At 38.3% G+C, this 18,504-nt stretch overlaps 1 protein-coding gene and 1 non-coding gene across 2 annotated transcripts in view; both read left to right on the top strand.

Annotated features, from left to right (window-relative positions):
* The window catches only part of LOC150101354 (phospholipid-transporting ATPase ABCA3-like), a 305,741-nt gene that overhangs the window by 191,855 nt on the left and 95,382 nt on the right, over positions 1-18,504 (top strand). Inside the window, exon 12 of the mRNA XM_090400778.1 lies at positions 13,089-13,276. Within this exon, the coding sequence (XP_090256904.1) occupies positions 13,089-13,276 (188 nt within the window). The remainder of the gene's footprint in view (positions 1-13,088; positions 13,277-18,504) is intronic.
* TRNAS-GCU (transfer RNA serine (anticodon GCU)) lies at positions 6,465-6,545 on the top strand. Its single transcript has one exon. It is a non-coding gene; the product is annotated as a tRNA-Ser (tRNA).

Below are 18,504 nucleotides of genomic sequence, written 5' to 3'. Positions count from 1 at the left end.
ACAATCGTTTCTCTGCCTACTGGCCACATAGCTAAAAATTTCCCTAGGATTTTCTTTGGATCGTAGTGCCAATCTCTTCTCATATTCCAATTTTGCCTTCCTCGCCATTCTGGTCACTCTCCTGGAATGTGTCTTATATTCTTCATGTATCTGTCCTCCACCCTTCTCCTTATATCTCTTCCATAATCTCTTTTTCAACTGCATTTCCTATTTGATATCGTTTGTCATCCGCTTTACACCAAATTGTGTCCTCTTCTTCACCCATGGAATAGAGCTTACTATTGCTGCTAACAAATATTCTTTCACAATTTCCCAAGCACTAATGATATCCTAGACATCCAATTCTGCCCTCCATGGAACTGCCCCTAGTTGATACCTAAGACTATTATAATCACCCACCTTATAATTCCACATACGTTCCCTGTTCTTTGATACACCTGCATGTCTGTTCATCTTTCAAGTTAAAACCACATGGTCACTCTCTCCAGCTGGTGGGAGAGATGTCATCTCACTTATTATCAGCTCTTCTGATGCTATGACCAAATCCAAAACTCTTGAATCTCTTGTTCCCTCTATTACCTGCTGCAGAAGACATTTGTCCCTCAAGAATTCCAGAAATTCTATCCCTTTCTTACTGCTTGCATTTTCCTCTTCCCAGCTTATACTGCCGTAGTTAAAATCTCCCATAACAATCATTCTTTGACATAACATATCATTGACATAAAGAATGAACTGCAATGGTCCCAGGACTGAGCCACACTAGTAACCTTCCTACTCCCTGATACTGCTTCCCCATATACAACTCTGATATCTATCAGAGAGCCAATCCACTAACCTGATATCCAAACCCATATGATGCAACTTAAAAATCACCTTGCCATGTGACACCTTGCCTTGTAAAAATAAAAAATAAAGTTGTCTTGCCCTCATCCAGTGCTCTAGTTACTCTATAGTAAAAGGTAATTAGATTACTAAAACAAGAACACCCTTTAACAAATCCTGCATAAATAATATTACCCTCATCTTTTCAATTCTGGATACGAGTTCTATGAATTTCTCAAAAATCATAACAATTACAGAAGAAATACAAACTGGCCTATAGTTTGATACCTCCATTCTATAACCATTCTTATGCAATGGTATTATCTTAATCTCCTTCCCACTCTCCAGAAACATTACCCCATCAAATTTAATGGCACAGTCAGTTCCATAGAACATTCTCTTAAAACACATGGTAAAATTCCATTTAGTCCTCCTGCCTTATTGACATTGAGTGTACTCAGTATTTGGAATACATCCTCTTCATTCACTTCTAACACTTCACCACTCATTATCATGAAGGATAATGACTCAATCTGTCATTCTTCTAAGAATAAAGCCTATATTACCAGGATAGAACACTCTAATAAACTTATCATTAAAAAGTTCAACTATGTTATCTGCTTTTGCTGCCTGATCTTCATCTCCACTTAGCAAGATAATCCCTCCACTTTCATTTTTCCTCCTACTCACTCCATACTGAAAAAACTTTTTGGATTTTTATTGGATTGCAGTGCCAATCTCCTCTGATATTCTAATTTTTCTCTCCTTGCAATACTTGTCATCACTTTCCTACCTGAATCTTATATTCCTTATGCAACTGCTCTCCACCTCTCTCTTTATATGCCTTCCATAATCACTTTTTCTTCTGCAATTCCCCTTTTATTCCTTTTGTCATCCATTTGACTTTAAATTGCTGTAACATGCTTTAACACTCAAGGTATACAATCTGTCACTGCTGTCTACAATTTTTTCTTAAATATCTCCCATGCACTACAGGCCCCTTTTCCTTCAAATTCTTTCATCTGTTGTACTACTGTAAGCTAGTTTCTAATTCTATGATAATCACTTGCCTTATAATTCTACATAACTTCCTTCTGTTTTGATACTTCTAAATGCATGTGCCTATTCATCCTCCAAACCATTACTACATGGTCACTCTCACCAGCAGCAGACAAGTATGCCATCTCAGTCACAATCAGATCCTTTGATGCTATGACCAAATGCAGAACTCTTGATCCTCATGTTTCCTCCACTACATTCTGCCTATGATAGTTGTCCAACAAATCCAAAAAAGTCAGTTTCCTTATTATTGCATGCTGTCTCCTCTGCCCAGTTTATATCACTAAAGTTGAAGTCTCCCTTAATGATTGCTCACTTTGCACTTACCAAACTAATTCCCTAGACATTTCCTGCTCATCACCTATATTCATTGGTCTAGCAGCATCCCACTAAATATCTTGTCTTATAAACATCCAATATATCTCACAGCATATACTCTCAAAACCATTAGTGTTATTTCCACTGGGATTCTCCTCCCTGAGAGTGCACAATTCATCTCTTATTATGATTAACACTCCACCACAATGGTTACCTTACCTATCCTGCCAAAATATGCTACACCCTTTGATTTCTATCCCTGTTAGAACATCCTCCTAAGTTAACAAAGTTTCACTGATACCCACAACCTTTGGAGAGACTGAATCAATCAAGGTCACAAATTCGTTCCCTTTTATTCCTAATGCTCCAGCATTTGTATACAGAAAAATCAGTGTATCGCTAGTATTCTTATAACCATTATTTTACAACTCTCATGTACACCTGGTTCTGTAATATAGTGTATGCCCCCTCATTTCTCAAGGCGTATGTTAACTGATCTACCAGTCTGTCCAAAGTAGACTAACTTGCAGGCACAAGGAACTTTATACACTCTTGGATGTTCAAAAGGATGTTGATCTTTAGGAGAACGTATAAAAGTAGCTACTTGAATGAAAGGTTTGAAAGTAGTATGGAGATCATATTTGCAAAATACTTTGATGTTTTTTCTGATGTACCCTTAATATATGGAATGGAAATGGTTTTGCTGTGATCCTGTGTGTTGGATGCAGTAGGGATGGCGAGTGCACGTAATAAAATACGTTTTATATGGGCTATAGCCATTGGCTAAAAAAGGTGTTGCAAAGATCCCTAAGCAGTTTTAAGGGCTGTATCATTTGAACAAATAGCTCTGGCTTGGTCAGTAAGAGTTTTGAGGATGCCATACTGTTGGAAAGGGTGATGATCTGAATGTAATACCTACACAAATACCTAGGAGAGAAGAAGGAAGGATTTTAGATGCACTAGTGATAGATACACTTCCTAATAGTTCATCATCCTTCTCTATCTTCAGAAAATCCACTCATGCTTAGGTGTAAATTGTTTGTGTAAATACTTAGGTATTTACACAAATAATCACACCACCACTTTTCCCAATAGTATGGCATTCTCAAAACTCTTACTCACGAGCCAAGGCTGTTTAAATGCCACAGTCTTTGAAACAGTTTAGGGACCTTTGCAACACCTTTTTAACAAATGGTAGCCCATATAAAATAGATAAAATATGCTATTGTGATGCTTGGTAGAAAACCAGAAAAATATTAGTGAGTTTAATAAATGTAATTTTTCCCTCTTGGTGTTAGTTATGCCATTAAGAATTTTTATTATGCATAATAAAGATCTTTGTAGAAGATATGGATGCGAGGTTTTCAATGTGTGGGGTGTGTTTGATAGCAGAAAAGACTTGTATAACAATGATGGCCTGCACTTGAATTCATTTGGCATCAGAGGCCTGGAGAATTTATTTCTTGGTATAAGACATAATGCACAAAGTCAGAGAAACTTGATCATCAAGGGAGGAATTGGAACAATGTGTGTGAAAGTTCAGCTATGGTATGCAAACGTGATAAAGATACGAGGGTGGTCTGAAACATTCTTGGCCTCGACCATACATGGCAACACTATCAGCAAGAGTTTTTTTTTTAAGTTGGTACATCTGTCATAAGCATCCATGTGAAATAGCAAGTCATTCTATCAAGTAGTTTGTTTTATACAGCTGTCAGAAGCAAAAGTTTTGTCTGCAGTTATAAAATTCTTTATAAAAGATTAAACGGCAAAAGAAATTCATTCGAAGTTCATAAAAGTTTATGGGCACTCTTCTCCTTCGTTTTTGACAATTAAGAAATGGGCTGCCGAGTTTAAATGTGGCCGTACCAGCCTTGAAGGTGATCCACGTGAAGGACATCCAAAAAGTGTAACAACACCAGAAATCATTGATCAAGTGCAAGATATGGTAATGGATGACCGGCAAGTCAAAGTTTGTAAAATTGCTGAGACTATAGGCATTTCAAAAGAATGTGTAGGATATATTTTGCATAAAGAATTGCATATGAAAAAGCTTTGCACAAGATGGGTGCTACGCTTGCTCATAGCAGATCAAAAATGCACTTAATGAAAATCTCCAAACAGTGCTTGGAGTGTTTTAACAAGAATAAAACTGATTTTGTGCATCGATTGTTACTATGGATGAGACTTGGATTCGCCATTACACACACCAGAATCCAAACAGCAGTCAAAACAGTGCACAGAAGCCGGTTGTTCAGCACCAAAGAAGACAAAGTCGGTTCCATCAGCAGGAAGGTTCATGGCATCAGTGTTTTGGGATGCTAAAGGCATTTTGTTTATTAATTATCTGGAAAAGGGTAAAACAATAACTAGGGAATATTATTCCGATCTTTTAACCAGACTAGATGAAAAAATTCGTGAGAAAAGACCCGGTTTACAGAAGAAAAACATCATCTTTCATCAGGACAATGCACCTGCCCACAAAGGTATTTTGGTAATGGGAAAATTAAAACATCTGCACTATGAATTGCTGGAACATCCACTCTATTCCCCAGATTTGGTTCCCTCTGACTTCTCTCTCTTCCCAAAACTAAAACTCTTCCTCACTGGTCAGCATTTTTTTTTTTCAAATCAAGAGGTGATTGCATCTGTAGAGGGGTATTTTGCAGATCTTACTGAGAACCACTATAGGGATGGGATAATGGTGCTGGAGCATCACTGGAATAAGTGTATTAGTCTAAAGGGAGATTATGTTGAAAAATGAAAATAATTTTGAAATTATAAATTTGTTTTTTCATTGTTAGGCCGAGAACTTTTTGGACCACCCTCCTACACACACACACACACACACTGGAAGCATATGGGATTGAATATAATCTCTTGCTCGGATCAGGGAATGGCTGATAGACAGATATCAAAAAGGTATATACAGTGGCTGTGGATTTGCCAGATTTAAGGTAACCAGTGGTGTACCTCACGGTTCAGTACTTGGACCATTATTGGTCAATCTATACATTAACAACATCAGGCAGGATTTATCATCAGATGTGCAAGTGTTTGTCGATGTTGTAAAGACAGGCAGGGCAATCAGGGATGCTATTGATATTCAGCAATTACAAAATGATTTGAATAGACTGGAAATTTGAGCAAACAAAAATGGCTGTCAGTTTAATGTTAGTAAGTGTAAAGTTATGCACTTTGCCATGATTAGAGTTCCAGCAGCATATTATGTTAGCGGGGTTATGCAAGAAACTGAAGAGGCAAGGGATCTTGGTGTATTGGTGGATAAGAATTTAAAGTTCAAAGGTCACATAGCAAAAGTTGCAAATACAACTCAGAGGATAATTGCGATGTTGAAGTGAACCTTGACATGTAAGGATAGGGAAGTCATTTTGCCTCTTTATAAGGATTTGATAAGACCACACCTGGATTACTGGCCACAGATTTGGTCTCCTGGGTTCCAAGGGGATAAAGAAGCTGTGGAAAAGGTGCAAAGAAGAATTACAAAGATTATATCTGGATTATGGGATTTAGGTTATGAGGACAGATTGCAAGTATGTGGATTGCAAACTGTGGTTAACAGGAGAAAGAGGGGTGATATGATAGAGGTCTATAAACTTTTGAATGAATGTTATAGGATTTCAACTGATGAACTTTTTCATCATATGAAAGGTGGGGAGAGAACATGGGGGGGGAGGCATCCATGGAAGTTAAGTTTGTTCACAGTCAAGAAAGGGGTAAGAGCTAGGTTTTTCTCCCAGAGAGCAGTGAGTGAGTGGAATAGTTTGCCTTTAAGGGTAGTAAGTGCATCTAGTGTGAATGAATTTAAGGGAAAGTATGATAGCTGGTTTGGGTGATTTACAGTCTCCATCGATGAATCCTTGACTCCCTAGAGGTCTCAGATAATAATAATAATGAACAACACTTGAGCTTTTCTATACAAATTTTAACACCATATATTCTCTCCTCCCACCCCCGAAGCAAATTCATCACATCCCTTATATTTGTGGCATATCAGAAAAGGTGGCCAAGATCTTAAAGCACAATCTTGTAACCACTTGTAAACCACAGAAAGCTAGCGACCCTTATCTGCTCTCCCAAAGACCAGACAACCTCTGGATTTACCTGAGGATAGGAGTAGGAACAGCCTCTTTAGAGAATAATAATAGGTATACAAATATGATAAACATCTTTGTGACTGCATGCCCATGTTTAATACCAGTGTATTAATCCCTGAAGTTGCTGAAGAAGAAGAAGAAATTGTAGGACGAGGTGGCCGAGTGGTTAAGGCGATGGACTGCTAATCCATTGGGGTCTCCCTGTGTGGGTTCGAATCCCATCGTCAAAGGTATTAATTTTGCCAGCCTGGTTGGCCGAGTGGTTAGGGTATCCTCTCTCCAACCAAAAGGCTGTGGGTTCGAATCCCGCCATGGGCATGGATATTTGTGATTGTTTGCGTGAAAATACTAGTGGTGGTAGTTGGTGGTAGATGCCGTTGGTTGTAGATGATGAAAGTAGTTGGTGGATTGGTGTAGATGGAGAGTTGTAGAGTGGGTACCTTCCCTCGATGAGTCTTTGGACTCCCTGAAGGTTTCATGTAATAATAATAATAAATACAGGAAGTAATAATTAAATATTTTAGTTATGATCTAGTCTGCGTTGTCAATTTCGTTAAACAACACGATGCTATAATTTTTGTGTAATTTTTTGTATTTTTATTTTTTACATAATCTGGAGACCATCTGGTTAGCATATCTGCTCTCCAGCCAAGAAGCTGCGGGTTTGAATCCTGTGGGAATGGATGTTTGTGATTATCCTACTAACTCTGTGTGGAAATGACATCTGTGATCCTACCACTCTTCTTCCAGCAGAAGGCTTCACTCCCAAAACCCTATGTAAACCACGGAAAGCTAGCAACCCTTATCTGCTCCCTCAAAGACTAGGGAACAGGAGTAACCATACAGAGTGCAGTGACGTCACATGTGAATAACTAACTAACATAATCTGGAAACATAATTAACATAATGCAGATATGAGAAGGAGAGCATCAATAATGAATGGTATGATAGTTAGAATGTGTTGAAAGAGAGGAGTGGATTACATGGATTACTGGAGTGCCTTTGAGGATAGAAGAGAGCTATGTATTAAAGATGGACTACATTTGAACAAAGAAGGATATAGGCATCTGGAATGAATGTTGTTTTCGAAGCAAGTGAGAGTATTAGTACAGGGCAACTTGTTAAGGTGGATAGAAGTAAGAACAGCCTCTTTGGAATAGACACTTAGAAAGGTAAGACATACATAATGCAGAGTCAAATGGTGTCTGGGGGAATAATAATAGGTATAAAAATATGATAATTAGTTGATATTTCTTTATACAAATGCCAGGAGAATCAGGAATAAAAAGCTGAATTAGTGGCACTTATAGCTTCAGCTGGTCCAAAGATCATTGAAACATGTTGTTGCTGGAAGATGATTACTAACAGAAATAGGAGGGTATAGCATAGTTTGGCAGACATGATGGGGGAGTATTGCTTATGATAAGTGATAAATTGTGTCCTCTCAGTGTGGAGGAGTTGAAGAGAAATGGCACTAATAGTTTTGAATGGATATGGTGTGAGGTGGAGGTGGGCAGTATGGAATATTTAGCAGAATGTTGTTATAGTCCAGTGAATAAAGAGTATTTGAGGAGCAGGAAATGTTTAGATATTTGAGTCAGGTAAGTGTAAAATAAGTGATCAATATGGGAGATTTTAACAACAGCAGTATAAATTGGGAAGAGGAAACAGTATGTAATAGTAAGGAAATGGAATTCTTTAATTCTTCAGGGACAAATGCTTTAGGCAACATGTAATAGAAGGAACATGTCTAAAGAGTTTGGTATTTGGTCTTGGTATAAGATTGTGGGATTCTATCTGAAATGTTATACCAGTCCCAGTTTTTGAGAGTAACCACGTAGTTTTGACTTGGGGGATGAATAGACATGCAGAAATATCAGGAATAAGGCAATTTATTTGGAATTGTAAAGTGGGTGATTATAATAATTTTGGAAATCGTCTTGGGAGAGAGAGATTACCATGGGAACTAGTTAAGAAATAATTATTAGTAACAATAGCAAGTTGTATACTTCAAGTGAAAAAGAGAACAAGATTTGGTGTAAAGCGGATGACTAATGGAGACTGGAGATGAAAAGGAGGCTAGCAAAAAAGTATAAGAAGAGGGGTGGAGAACAATTGTATGAGAAATATAAGACTCAAGCTAGGAATGTTAACTATGAGAAGAGATTAGTCCTGAGATCCAAGAAAAATCCAAAGAAATTCTATTATTATATGGCCAGTGAGTGAAAAAATAACTTTGGAAGAATGACACTGTTAGATGAAAATGGGAGTCGAGTAACTTAGTAGAGTTATTAATGATCACTATATTGGGATATTTCATACATACATCTTCAAGGCCCACCTTTCCTAATTGGGTTGTGGGGACAACAGCTGCAAGAGGACCTTCCAATGGTCATGATCCTCTGCCACCAAGCTCAGGTGCTTTGGTGGGATTCCCAAACGTGTCCACCAAAGGTTTTGGATATAATCTATCCAGCAAGTCCTTGGCCTTCCATGTGGCCTCCCACCCTCTGGCTTGGCAAAGAGGGCCTGCTGAGGGAGCCTCTCTTGTGGCATTCTGACCAGGTGCCCGTACCAACGTAACTATGATCTCTCAACACGGAGAAGCAGCGGTTGAATATTGAGGATTTCCAGAATTGCAGAGCTTCTGACTCTGCTGAGTATTGTCAGCCCCGCAACCCCCAAAGGAACCTCATTTCAGCCGCTTGGATTTGTGTCCGCCTTCTTTCAGTCATTACCCAACTCTCATGACCATAGGTGAGGATGGGGGGACATAGACTGTATTGAAGACAGCCAGCTTTGCCTTCTGGCTTAACTCGTGCTTCAATACTACCGAACGGCCAAACTCCCGCAATATTGAGCTTGCTATGCCAATTCGAGTATCTAGCTCTTCGTCCCATTTTCCATCATTCGTGAATATGGACCTAAGATATTTAAACTTCTCCACCTGCCTCACTGGGACTCCACTTACATGTAGAGTGCACTGGGATGGTTGTCTTGAGACCACCAATGTTTCAGTTTTGGCCACACTGATCCTCATTCCAGTGTCTGTACAAACAGCTACAAACCTATCCAGGGTCTGCTGGAGGTCATCTGTGGAAGAGCTAAGCAGAACTACGTCATCTGCAAAAAGCAGATGTCCAATGCTATGTCTTCCGATTCTGATACACTCACTGCCTCGGCTGTGCCTATCAATCCAGTCTATAAATATTATGAAAAGGAGGGGGTGACAGAACACACCCTTGGCGGAGGCCAACGGAGACTGTGAAAGGTTCAGACTTTGTGCTGTTTACCCTGACACAAAACTCTGGGCATTCATACAGGGACTTGATGGCAGCTAATAGTTAGCCATCCACTCCATACTTCTGTACTACTTGCCAAAGCTTATCCCAAGGAATCTGGTCATATGCCTTCTCCAACTCCACAAAACATGTGTAGACATTCTTGGTATATTCCCAAGATTTCTCAAAGACTTGCCTTAAAGTGAAGATTTGGTCAGTTGTGCTTCTATCAGGACGAAAGCCACATTGTTCTTCCTGGAACTTTGACTCAACTATACTCCTGCACCGTCATTCCAAGCACCTAGCATACACTTTCCCAGGCAGGCAGAGCAGAGAGATGCCACGATAGTTACTGCAATCCTTCTGGTCTCCCTTCTTGAAGTCTGGTATTATTATGCCTGTCTGCCATTGCTTTGGTGCTCGCCCAGATATCCAAGCAGCCTGACACACTCGAGTCAGTCAGGGAACACTGTCTCGATTTAAGGCGTTTATCATTTCGGGCTGAATTTCATCATCGCCAGCAGCCTTGCCCGATTTTATTGCTAAATGGACTTCTGCTGTGAGACTAGTTATTGCCCCGATCTGCATCTCTTGGATGTCCACAACTGCTGGGCCACGTGGGTTAAGAAGGCTCTCAAAGTATTCCCTCCATCTGTGGAGGATATCCTTCTCGGTTGTTAAAAGTGCACCATCAGAGGCCTTAATTGCCCTTGCTGTGCACGATTTTCTCCCTCGAAGGCGGAAGATGGTCTGCCAGAATACTTTGTTTGCATTTGCATAGGATGAGTCTAATCTTTCTCCAAAGGATTCCCAAGCCTTCTGCTTTGCTGTCTTTACTGCCTCAGCAGCAGCTTTTTGTGCCTCAATCTACCGCAAACACATCTGAGGTGACCTGACCCTAAGCCATGTTAGGTAGGACTCCTTTTTTTGCCCGGACAGTTTTTGGACTTCTTGGTTCCACCAAGGTTTCCTTTTCTAACTGCCTGTTGCCACAGCATGAGAGTGCAGAGGCAGTGACAGCTGTTCTGAACAGCTCCCACTCCTCATCAACATCTGCAGTATGCTTGGGAATCTCTTTGAACCTGGAGGAAATGTCATCGGCAAAATTCTTCCTCACAGCCTCATTTTCCAATGCCTCCCATTTCACACAGTATAGCTGCTTAGGCCTACTGGTGTTGATGGTAGCATCTGGTTTCTGAAGCCGTAGACTGCACACAACAAGGTGGTGGTCAGTTGACAGTTCTGCCCCTCTTTTCACACGAACGTCCAACACTGAGGAAAATAGGTCTGCTGAGACTATAAAGAAGTCAATCAGAGACCCTTGTTCTAGTTTATCCCTGTACCAGGTATACTTATGGACTTCTCGGTGCTGGAAGAAGGTATTCATTATGGACAGGCTGTTAGTACAGCAGAAGTCCAATAATTTCAACCCATTCACGTTAAGATCAGGGGCGCCGTTCTTTCCAACGAAGAACGGCACCCCTGACGAAGCCACCCATTAGCAGGACTGATTCCATATCTGCCACCCTGTCAAAAGCAGCATCCACTTCCTCTAGGAAGGCAGAGTATTCTGACTCCAGATTAGGTGCATAGGCTTGCACCACAGCCAAATCATGGTTTTTCATCTGAAGCCTTAACACACACACCCGTCCCCCCAATGGGATCCACTCAGCAACACAGTCTGACAGCTGGGGGCTTGTGAGTATCCCCACCCCGGCGCCTTAGCAGACATTGTTGGGCTCACACCAGAATAGTAGAGCTTCCACCCTTTATCCAGGTTGACAGATCCAGAGCCTCTCCTCCTGGTCGAAGAAAGCCTGACTAAGTCTAGCCGGTAGCGCTTGGCTTCCTCGACCAGTTCCAACTCCTTTCCTGTCAGAGAGAAGATATTCCAGTTGCCTGAAGCCATAGTCTGGTGCCGTTGTCGTAGCCATTTCCATCCCTTTGCAGAACCATTTCTTTGCGCTGTCTCTAAACACCATCCCAAACAGGTAGCAGGCCCATTGATGGAGTTTCCTCTAGCAGAGTGCTGAGGAGTGGTGTCTAAGGGAGACTATAACATATTTTTCGAACAGGTCCCCCTCTGCCTAAAACCCGAACGCATCCTTTGGTAACCTGCATGACAGACGATGTGGTATGAACATTTTCGATGGCCTGATCATATTACAGTGTTTAATAATGTCCTGTTAGCACAAGACGAAATGACACAGCAAAATAGGAAAGACTCTCCTTGAATACTCTAATAGCATTCGGGGGAAAGAGCAAGAAGAGAAGAAAGAAAGAAGCAAGGGAGAAAGAGGAGGGACCAGTCTACAGATAATATAACAGATGTATATTACATGAAGTAAGGCATGGTCCAGCATCAGGTACCTTGGGTTTGCCACGCCCATACTCACTAAAGTGAGCCCCCGAGGAAAGGATATTTCATCCTGGAAAAAAATAGTTTTATAACTAAAGGGATGGGGAGGGTTCAAGGTTTGGAATTGCAAGAGGAGAGGGTGTTACAAATTCCAAGTTCTCTGGATGTCAGTAAGGCAATGGACTGGATGGGATTTACCACATGTTTTAAGGGAATGATAGTTCTGTTGAACTTGGCATTTCAGTGAAAGTCTGGCTATAGAAAATGTGCTCACGGAGTGGAAGAAGGATAAGATAAAGTGATAGTAGAATGGAGGTGTCAAACTATGGGCCAGTTTGTATTTCTTCTATTGTTAAGATTTTGAAGAAATTAATCAGAAATCATATACAGCATAGAACAGATGAGGCTAATAGTATATATGAGGATCAGCCTGGATTTGTTAAGAGGCACTCTTGTTTTAGTAACCTAATTGCTTTTTATAACAACAAAGCAACAAGGATGGTTGATGAGGGAAAGGCATATAACTACCTTTTTTCTTTTACAAAAGGCATTTGACAGAGTGGTGACTGATAATTATGCTACAGCATATAGGTTTGGACATCAAGTTAGTGAATTGGCTGTCTGATAGATATCAAAGATTTGTGTATAAGGGAGCAGTATCAAGGAGACAGAAGATTACAAGTGAAGTCCCTCAGGGCTCAGTACTGGGACCAATATTGTTTAATCTTTATATCCATGATGCTGTCAATGGATTGCAAGAAGATATTCAGTTGTTTGCTGATGATGTGAAGCTTGGAAGGATTATTAGTAATGGTGCCGTTGTGGTAACCCTTCAGGACGATTTGAATAAGCTGGACAGGTAGGCAAATAAATGGGGATATCATTTTAGTTTTATAGGGATAGAAAACTATGCCATCTCTTTATCAGACCAACTAACAGACTCTTTCAGTTGATATCCTTATAAATATTCATTCCATTCTACAGAGGATTCAATTCCACATCTTTCCAGCTAGAGAGCAGTAGTCATTCTGTGGAGATGACATGTAATAATATATCAATTTAAAATATTGCTGAATTTAGCTATAACTCAGAATTTCAAATTATGCTTGTATCACTTAAGTTTTCTTATAGTTTCAGTCATACATAGGTTATTGTCCTCAGTTTGATGCATTACTTGATCGACTTACTGGCACAGAAATGCTGTATTTATTTGCAAGGCTTCGTGGAATTCCTGAGAGAAATATTCAGTGTTATGTTGATGACTTAATCCACATTGTAGATTTAACAGATCATGCAAAGAAAAGAACAGATACTTACAGGTTTGTACATTCCACTAATAATATTCTTGAATATAAGTTGAATTTTTCTATTCTTATATAATTTTAAAACTGCATATGCAAATTATGTTACTGTCATTTTTTCCTCTATCATAATTTTCCTGGCAAGCTTTCTTTCTTTCTTTTTATTTATTTTATTTTATTTTTGCATTACAGTTTCATTAATTATTTATAGATAACTGAGAGGAAGTCTCCTGAGGAAATTCTAATTCAAATTCATTTTGATACTTTCTGAGCAGGCTAGAATTTAAAAAAGCAGCTTTTAATTATATCCTATTAGTGGAGTTGATATATGCATTTTTCATATATCTTAATGAGAAGAAAATAAAAGCTTAGTGCACTGCATATCAAAAGTAGTGACAACCATTTCCAAAGCATGCCCTGGACCCAAAGAACTGCAGAATGTAGCAACAAGGATAGATTGAAGAAATATAATTTACAGATCTTGATAGATAGCAAGTGCATTGTCCCATTTTATCAGATGTGAACTGAATGTTTTTATTCATACTACGGTTCATTGTTTGACCAAGATGTATATCAACATTACAATAAAAATTAACTACAGATTATTTTAAACAACAAAAACCCCAAAGAAAATGGACATGGATATCACCAGATGGACAAACCAAGAATATGATCGACTATATTATTGTAAACTAAAGATGGAAATCAAGTATCCTAAACTGCAGATCCTTTGCTGCAGACTGTGGGTCAGATCATAAGCTAGTACAATAATATTCTAAGAAAATATCAACTAGAACTAGATAAAAACTTGAAGGAATTACCAAAACAGAATATGAGCATCAGAGAACATTGGTGCAAATTAAAGGAAATAATATTAAAATCAGCAGAAAATACAATAGGTTACACAGGAAGAGAAAGTAAAAAGGATTGGACCTGGAATAAGTGACTAAAGGAGAAAAGGAGAAAAATGCAAAATGACAGAGAAGCTATCAAAAGAAAATAACCTCCATGGATTATATAAACAAATAGATCAAATTAATAAGAATGGACAACAAAAACGATAATGATCAAAAAGAAAGAGGGACAACTAATGGAAAGTCAAACAAAAGGAATGGCCAGATGGTAAGAATACTTTAGAGACTTATATAATAAAAACAGCTCTCAGGATGTTATTATTTCAGTCACTGAAATGGAAGAGGAAAGAAATATCTTTATGAAAAAAACAATAGCACACAGCATAGATAAACTTAAAACTAGGAAAGCACCAGGTATTGATCAGATACATGAAGAATTCTTAAAAGCAGGAAAGGAACAACTTCTGGAACTATTAAAAACATTATTTGAAAGGATCTACAAAAATGAAGCAATACCTACTGATTGGACCAAATCAGTAGGTATTGTATATAAGTCCTATATACAATATAGGAGTTATATTTTGTATATAACTCCTATATACAAAAAAGGAGATAAAACAAAATGCAATAATTACAGAGGCATTATCCTCCTCAGTATTCCAAGAAAGGTTTTTATGAAAGTACTCCAAATACAAATTAAGCCATATATAGAACTAGCATTAGGAGAAGAGCAAGCAGGTTTCAGACCAGAATGAAGCATAATTGATCAATTATTCACCTTAAGACAGCTAATAGAAAAGATGCTAGAGTACAACCAAAATTGCTGTATAAATTTCATAGACTTTTGCCAGGCATTTGATTCAATTCATAGAAGAGAACTATGGGAAACTATGAAAGAATTTGGAATTCAGAACAAAACTATAAGAATAATAAAGAAACTATATGAAAAATCTGAAAGTGCAGTATGAGTGGAGGACACCTTAACCAACTGGTTCCACACAGAGAGTGGAGTAAGACAGGGATGCAGTCTGTTACCCGACCTGTTTAATCTTACACTGGAAGAAGCAACCAGTAAGGCCTTAAACAAAGAAAACTCTGGAATCAAAATATATGAGGAAAATATAACAAACTTAAAATTTGCAGACAACATTGCATTACTTGCAAGCATGGAAGAAGATCTACAACGAATTTCTGATAAAATAAAGGAAGACTGTATGAAATTTGGATTAAATCTAAATATAGACAAAACAAAAATTATGCAAATAGGAAAAAAGAAACACCAGTCCGGAAATTGATAGTAACAATCTAGAGCAGGTAGAAAATGTCACCTACCTTGGAGGAGTAATTGAGTACAATGGTGAAATTACTAAAGATACAAATAGATGAATTAGCCAAGCATCCCAAACTTTTGGACAACTAAATAAAATATGGAAGTCAAGAGATATCAAACAAGTAACGAAAGTAAGAATCTATGAGGCAATGGTCCTCCCAATACTTCTCTATGGAAGTGAATGCTAAAATCTCAAAAAAGCTGAAGAGAAAAAATTCTTAACTACTGAAATGGGTTGGCTAAGAAGATTACTCGGAGTATCTCTGCTGGATAGACTAAGAAACAAAGACATAAGGAAACAACTAAAACAAGAAATAACAATAATAGACAAAATCCAAGAAAGAAGACTGTGATGATTTGGCCATGTGACCGGAATTTGAAAAGAAAGATTACCAACTAAAGTCCTGTATACAATGATGGAAGGCAAACAATCCAAATCCAAACAAATCCAATTCTGCCCAGAATTTGATGGATGGACAAAATAAAAGAGGACCTGAAAACCAAATCACAACAAGCGACACCAAACTGGGCAGAATTGTTCGGACTCCCCAGGGACAGACAGAAGTAGAAAGAGTTCATTTGGCCTCATCATCATCCACATAGATGATGGAAGAGAGAGAAGAAGAAGGCAGATTATTACTTACAGTGGTGACTATCAAATGCCATTACAGTATCCAAAGATAAACATGAGATTAGATATGAAAAGTAATAATCTCTATTTAATTTTTAATATAATGTTGACAAATTCTTTATCAAAACACAGAACAAATTAATAACTTCGTGAGTCACTAATTAAATCATGAATAATTGTTTATATCTTAAGATAAATCTAATGGATACCAAAGAATTTTAATGCTTTTTTTTCTTCAATGTGGTTCCAGTTTAGATTAAGAACATAAGTAATGCTATAAGGATGCGTACCGTGAAAGCAAAGGAGATTATTTTGGCAGGTACGAATGATCTGACAGGCAACAAGTGTGGAATGCAAGAGGATACCAAATGGTTTTTTGTATAAGTGAATAAGAGGACTGCGAGTCTGCTCCCATGGTATTATTATGTGAGCACCTTCATGGAATCCGAAGACTCATCATGGGAGACATGAACTATCCACACAATGTATTATACCTCTTCATGAACCCATTAACAAACAAAGCACTCACAACTGATTCTGGCAACTCATTCACAACTCCCCAAGCAAAAAATTTAGTCCTCACCCCTACTAAACACCCCTTTATTCAACTTCCAAGGATGACCTTTTATTCTGGTGTCTCTAGCTAAGTGATGAAACATTTTCCCTGCGTCAATCTTATAAAAGCCTTTAGGCAACTTATATGTTTCTATCATCTCCCCCCCCACACACACTCTTTTTCTCGTATCAACCAACTTCTGCAATTCACACACCCTCAATCTATCCTCACAGGGAACATTCCAAACGCCACTCACCATCTGGATCATTCACCTGTAAATCTTCTCCACCACTTTCTCATCCTGTTCTTTTTTTTGATAACCAAAGGTCGTTCTCGTGACTGTAAGCCTGAAATAGATCACGAACTCACCGAAATTTCTTATGAAAGTTATTTGGAAAATATGTTTCGAAATTCTGTTTCAGAGTTTTGAGGTAGCCACAAATCCTTTCCAGAAACTCAGAATCAACAAAAATATCATTTTCCATTAAAAAGGATTCCAATTTTGGAAAAGGTTCAAATTGTCTGTCTTTTACATAACTAATCCATAACACCAGTTTTTTCTCGAATGCCTTTATTTTGTCGTAGGCATCAAGAAAAGTTAAAGAATTTCCCTGAAGGGAGAGATTTAGTTCATTTAATTTTGAAAAAAATGTCTGAAAGATAGAATGGTGTTGATAACCATGCTTCATCAATAAGGAGTGATGCAAAATCATAATTACAAACAATAAAACTTCTTGCCTCAATTGAAATAACCTCGTTAATACTTTGCCTCAGGAAAGCCAGCTAATTTCAGAAGGAAGCAAAAGCTGTATATATTCACTGCCAATTTCATCGCAGAGTACTGAAAATAACCTTTCTTTTAATGGTTGAGCCTTAATAAAATTAACTAGCTTTACTGCGTTGTGTAGCACAGTTTTAAATTCTGGTGTCATTCCTTTGGAGGCTAACGCTTTCCTATGTATAAAACAATGTACCCAGTTCGTATCCGGAGCTACTTCCTTGATCTTAGAAACAACCCCACTATGCCTGCCTGTAAGGGTGAGAGCCCCATCTGAACAGAAGCCCATACATTTTTCCCACTGGTTCCCTTTTGTGTATTATGTAATTATTGAGAGTGTGAAATATTTCTTCTACAGTTGTTTGGGGGATGACAATGTTCTACAACAGAATAACGTCATGAATGTTATTATGTGCATATCTTACGTAGCACATTAACTGCGCATCATTTGTAACATCATTAGTCTCGTCTATTCATAACGCATAATAGGGGCTCTTAACTCTTTTGATTAACTGAGATTCTACGTCACTTGCCATATCATTAATTCTGTGACGACAGTGTCATTTGAAAGACGAATCAAATCAACATCTTTTACTAACTTGTTGCCAAACATAGTTTCATATCTTTTATAGTTGGAAGTACTAAATTTTCCCTGATAGAATGAGGTTTCCCTGTTTTCACCGTGTGCAAACTTAAAGAAATAGGATGCTTCCAGTGCCTTGCTATTAATCGAACCCATGGCCGAAACTATATCTTTCCCATGGCTTAATGTCCCTAAGCATCGCTGAAAAAATTCAATTGGCTTATTTTTCACATCACAATGTTTACTTTCTAAATGTCTTTGGGGTTTTGCTAGTTTCATTTCATGCACTCGTTCGACAACACTTCATAACACAAAACACATTAAGGTTTCTGTTCACTTTCATCTCCACACCAAGTAAACCCGAATTCCAAATATGAACTATTATATTTCCTACTATACTTTTTCTTTGAACTACTTGTTTCTTCTACTTTAATAGTATCAGATTTACCCACCGTTACAACAAGTTATCACAATTAGGGTTAGCCTGTTTCATTTGCTTTGCTTTTCAAAGTCC

Source organism: Typopeltis vanoorti, chromosome 11, assembly GCF_054136105.1.
Source record: "Typopeltis vanoorti isolate ZY-2024b chromosome 11, IOZ_Tvanoo_1.0, whole genome shotgun sequence".
In the NCBI taxonomy this organism is placed as follows: domain Eukaryota; kingdom Metazoa; phylum Arthropoda; class Arachnida; order Uropygi; family Thelyphonidae; genus Typopeltis; species Typopeltis vanoorti.
This window is presented reverse-complemented; position numbering and strand designations above follow the sequence as displayed.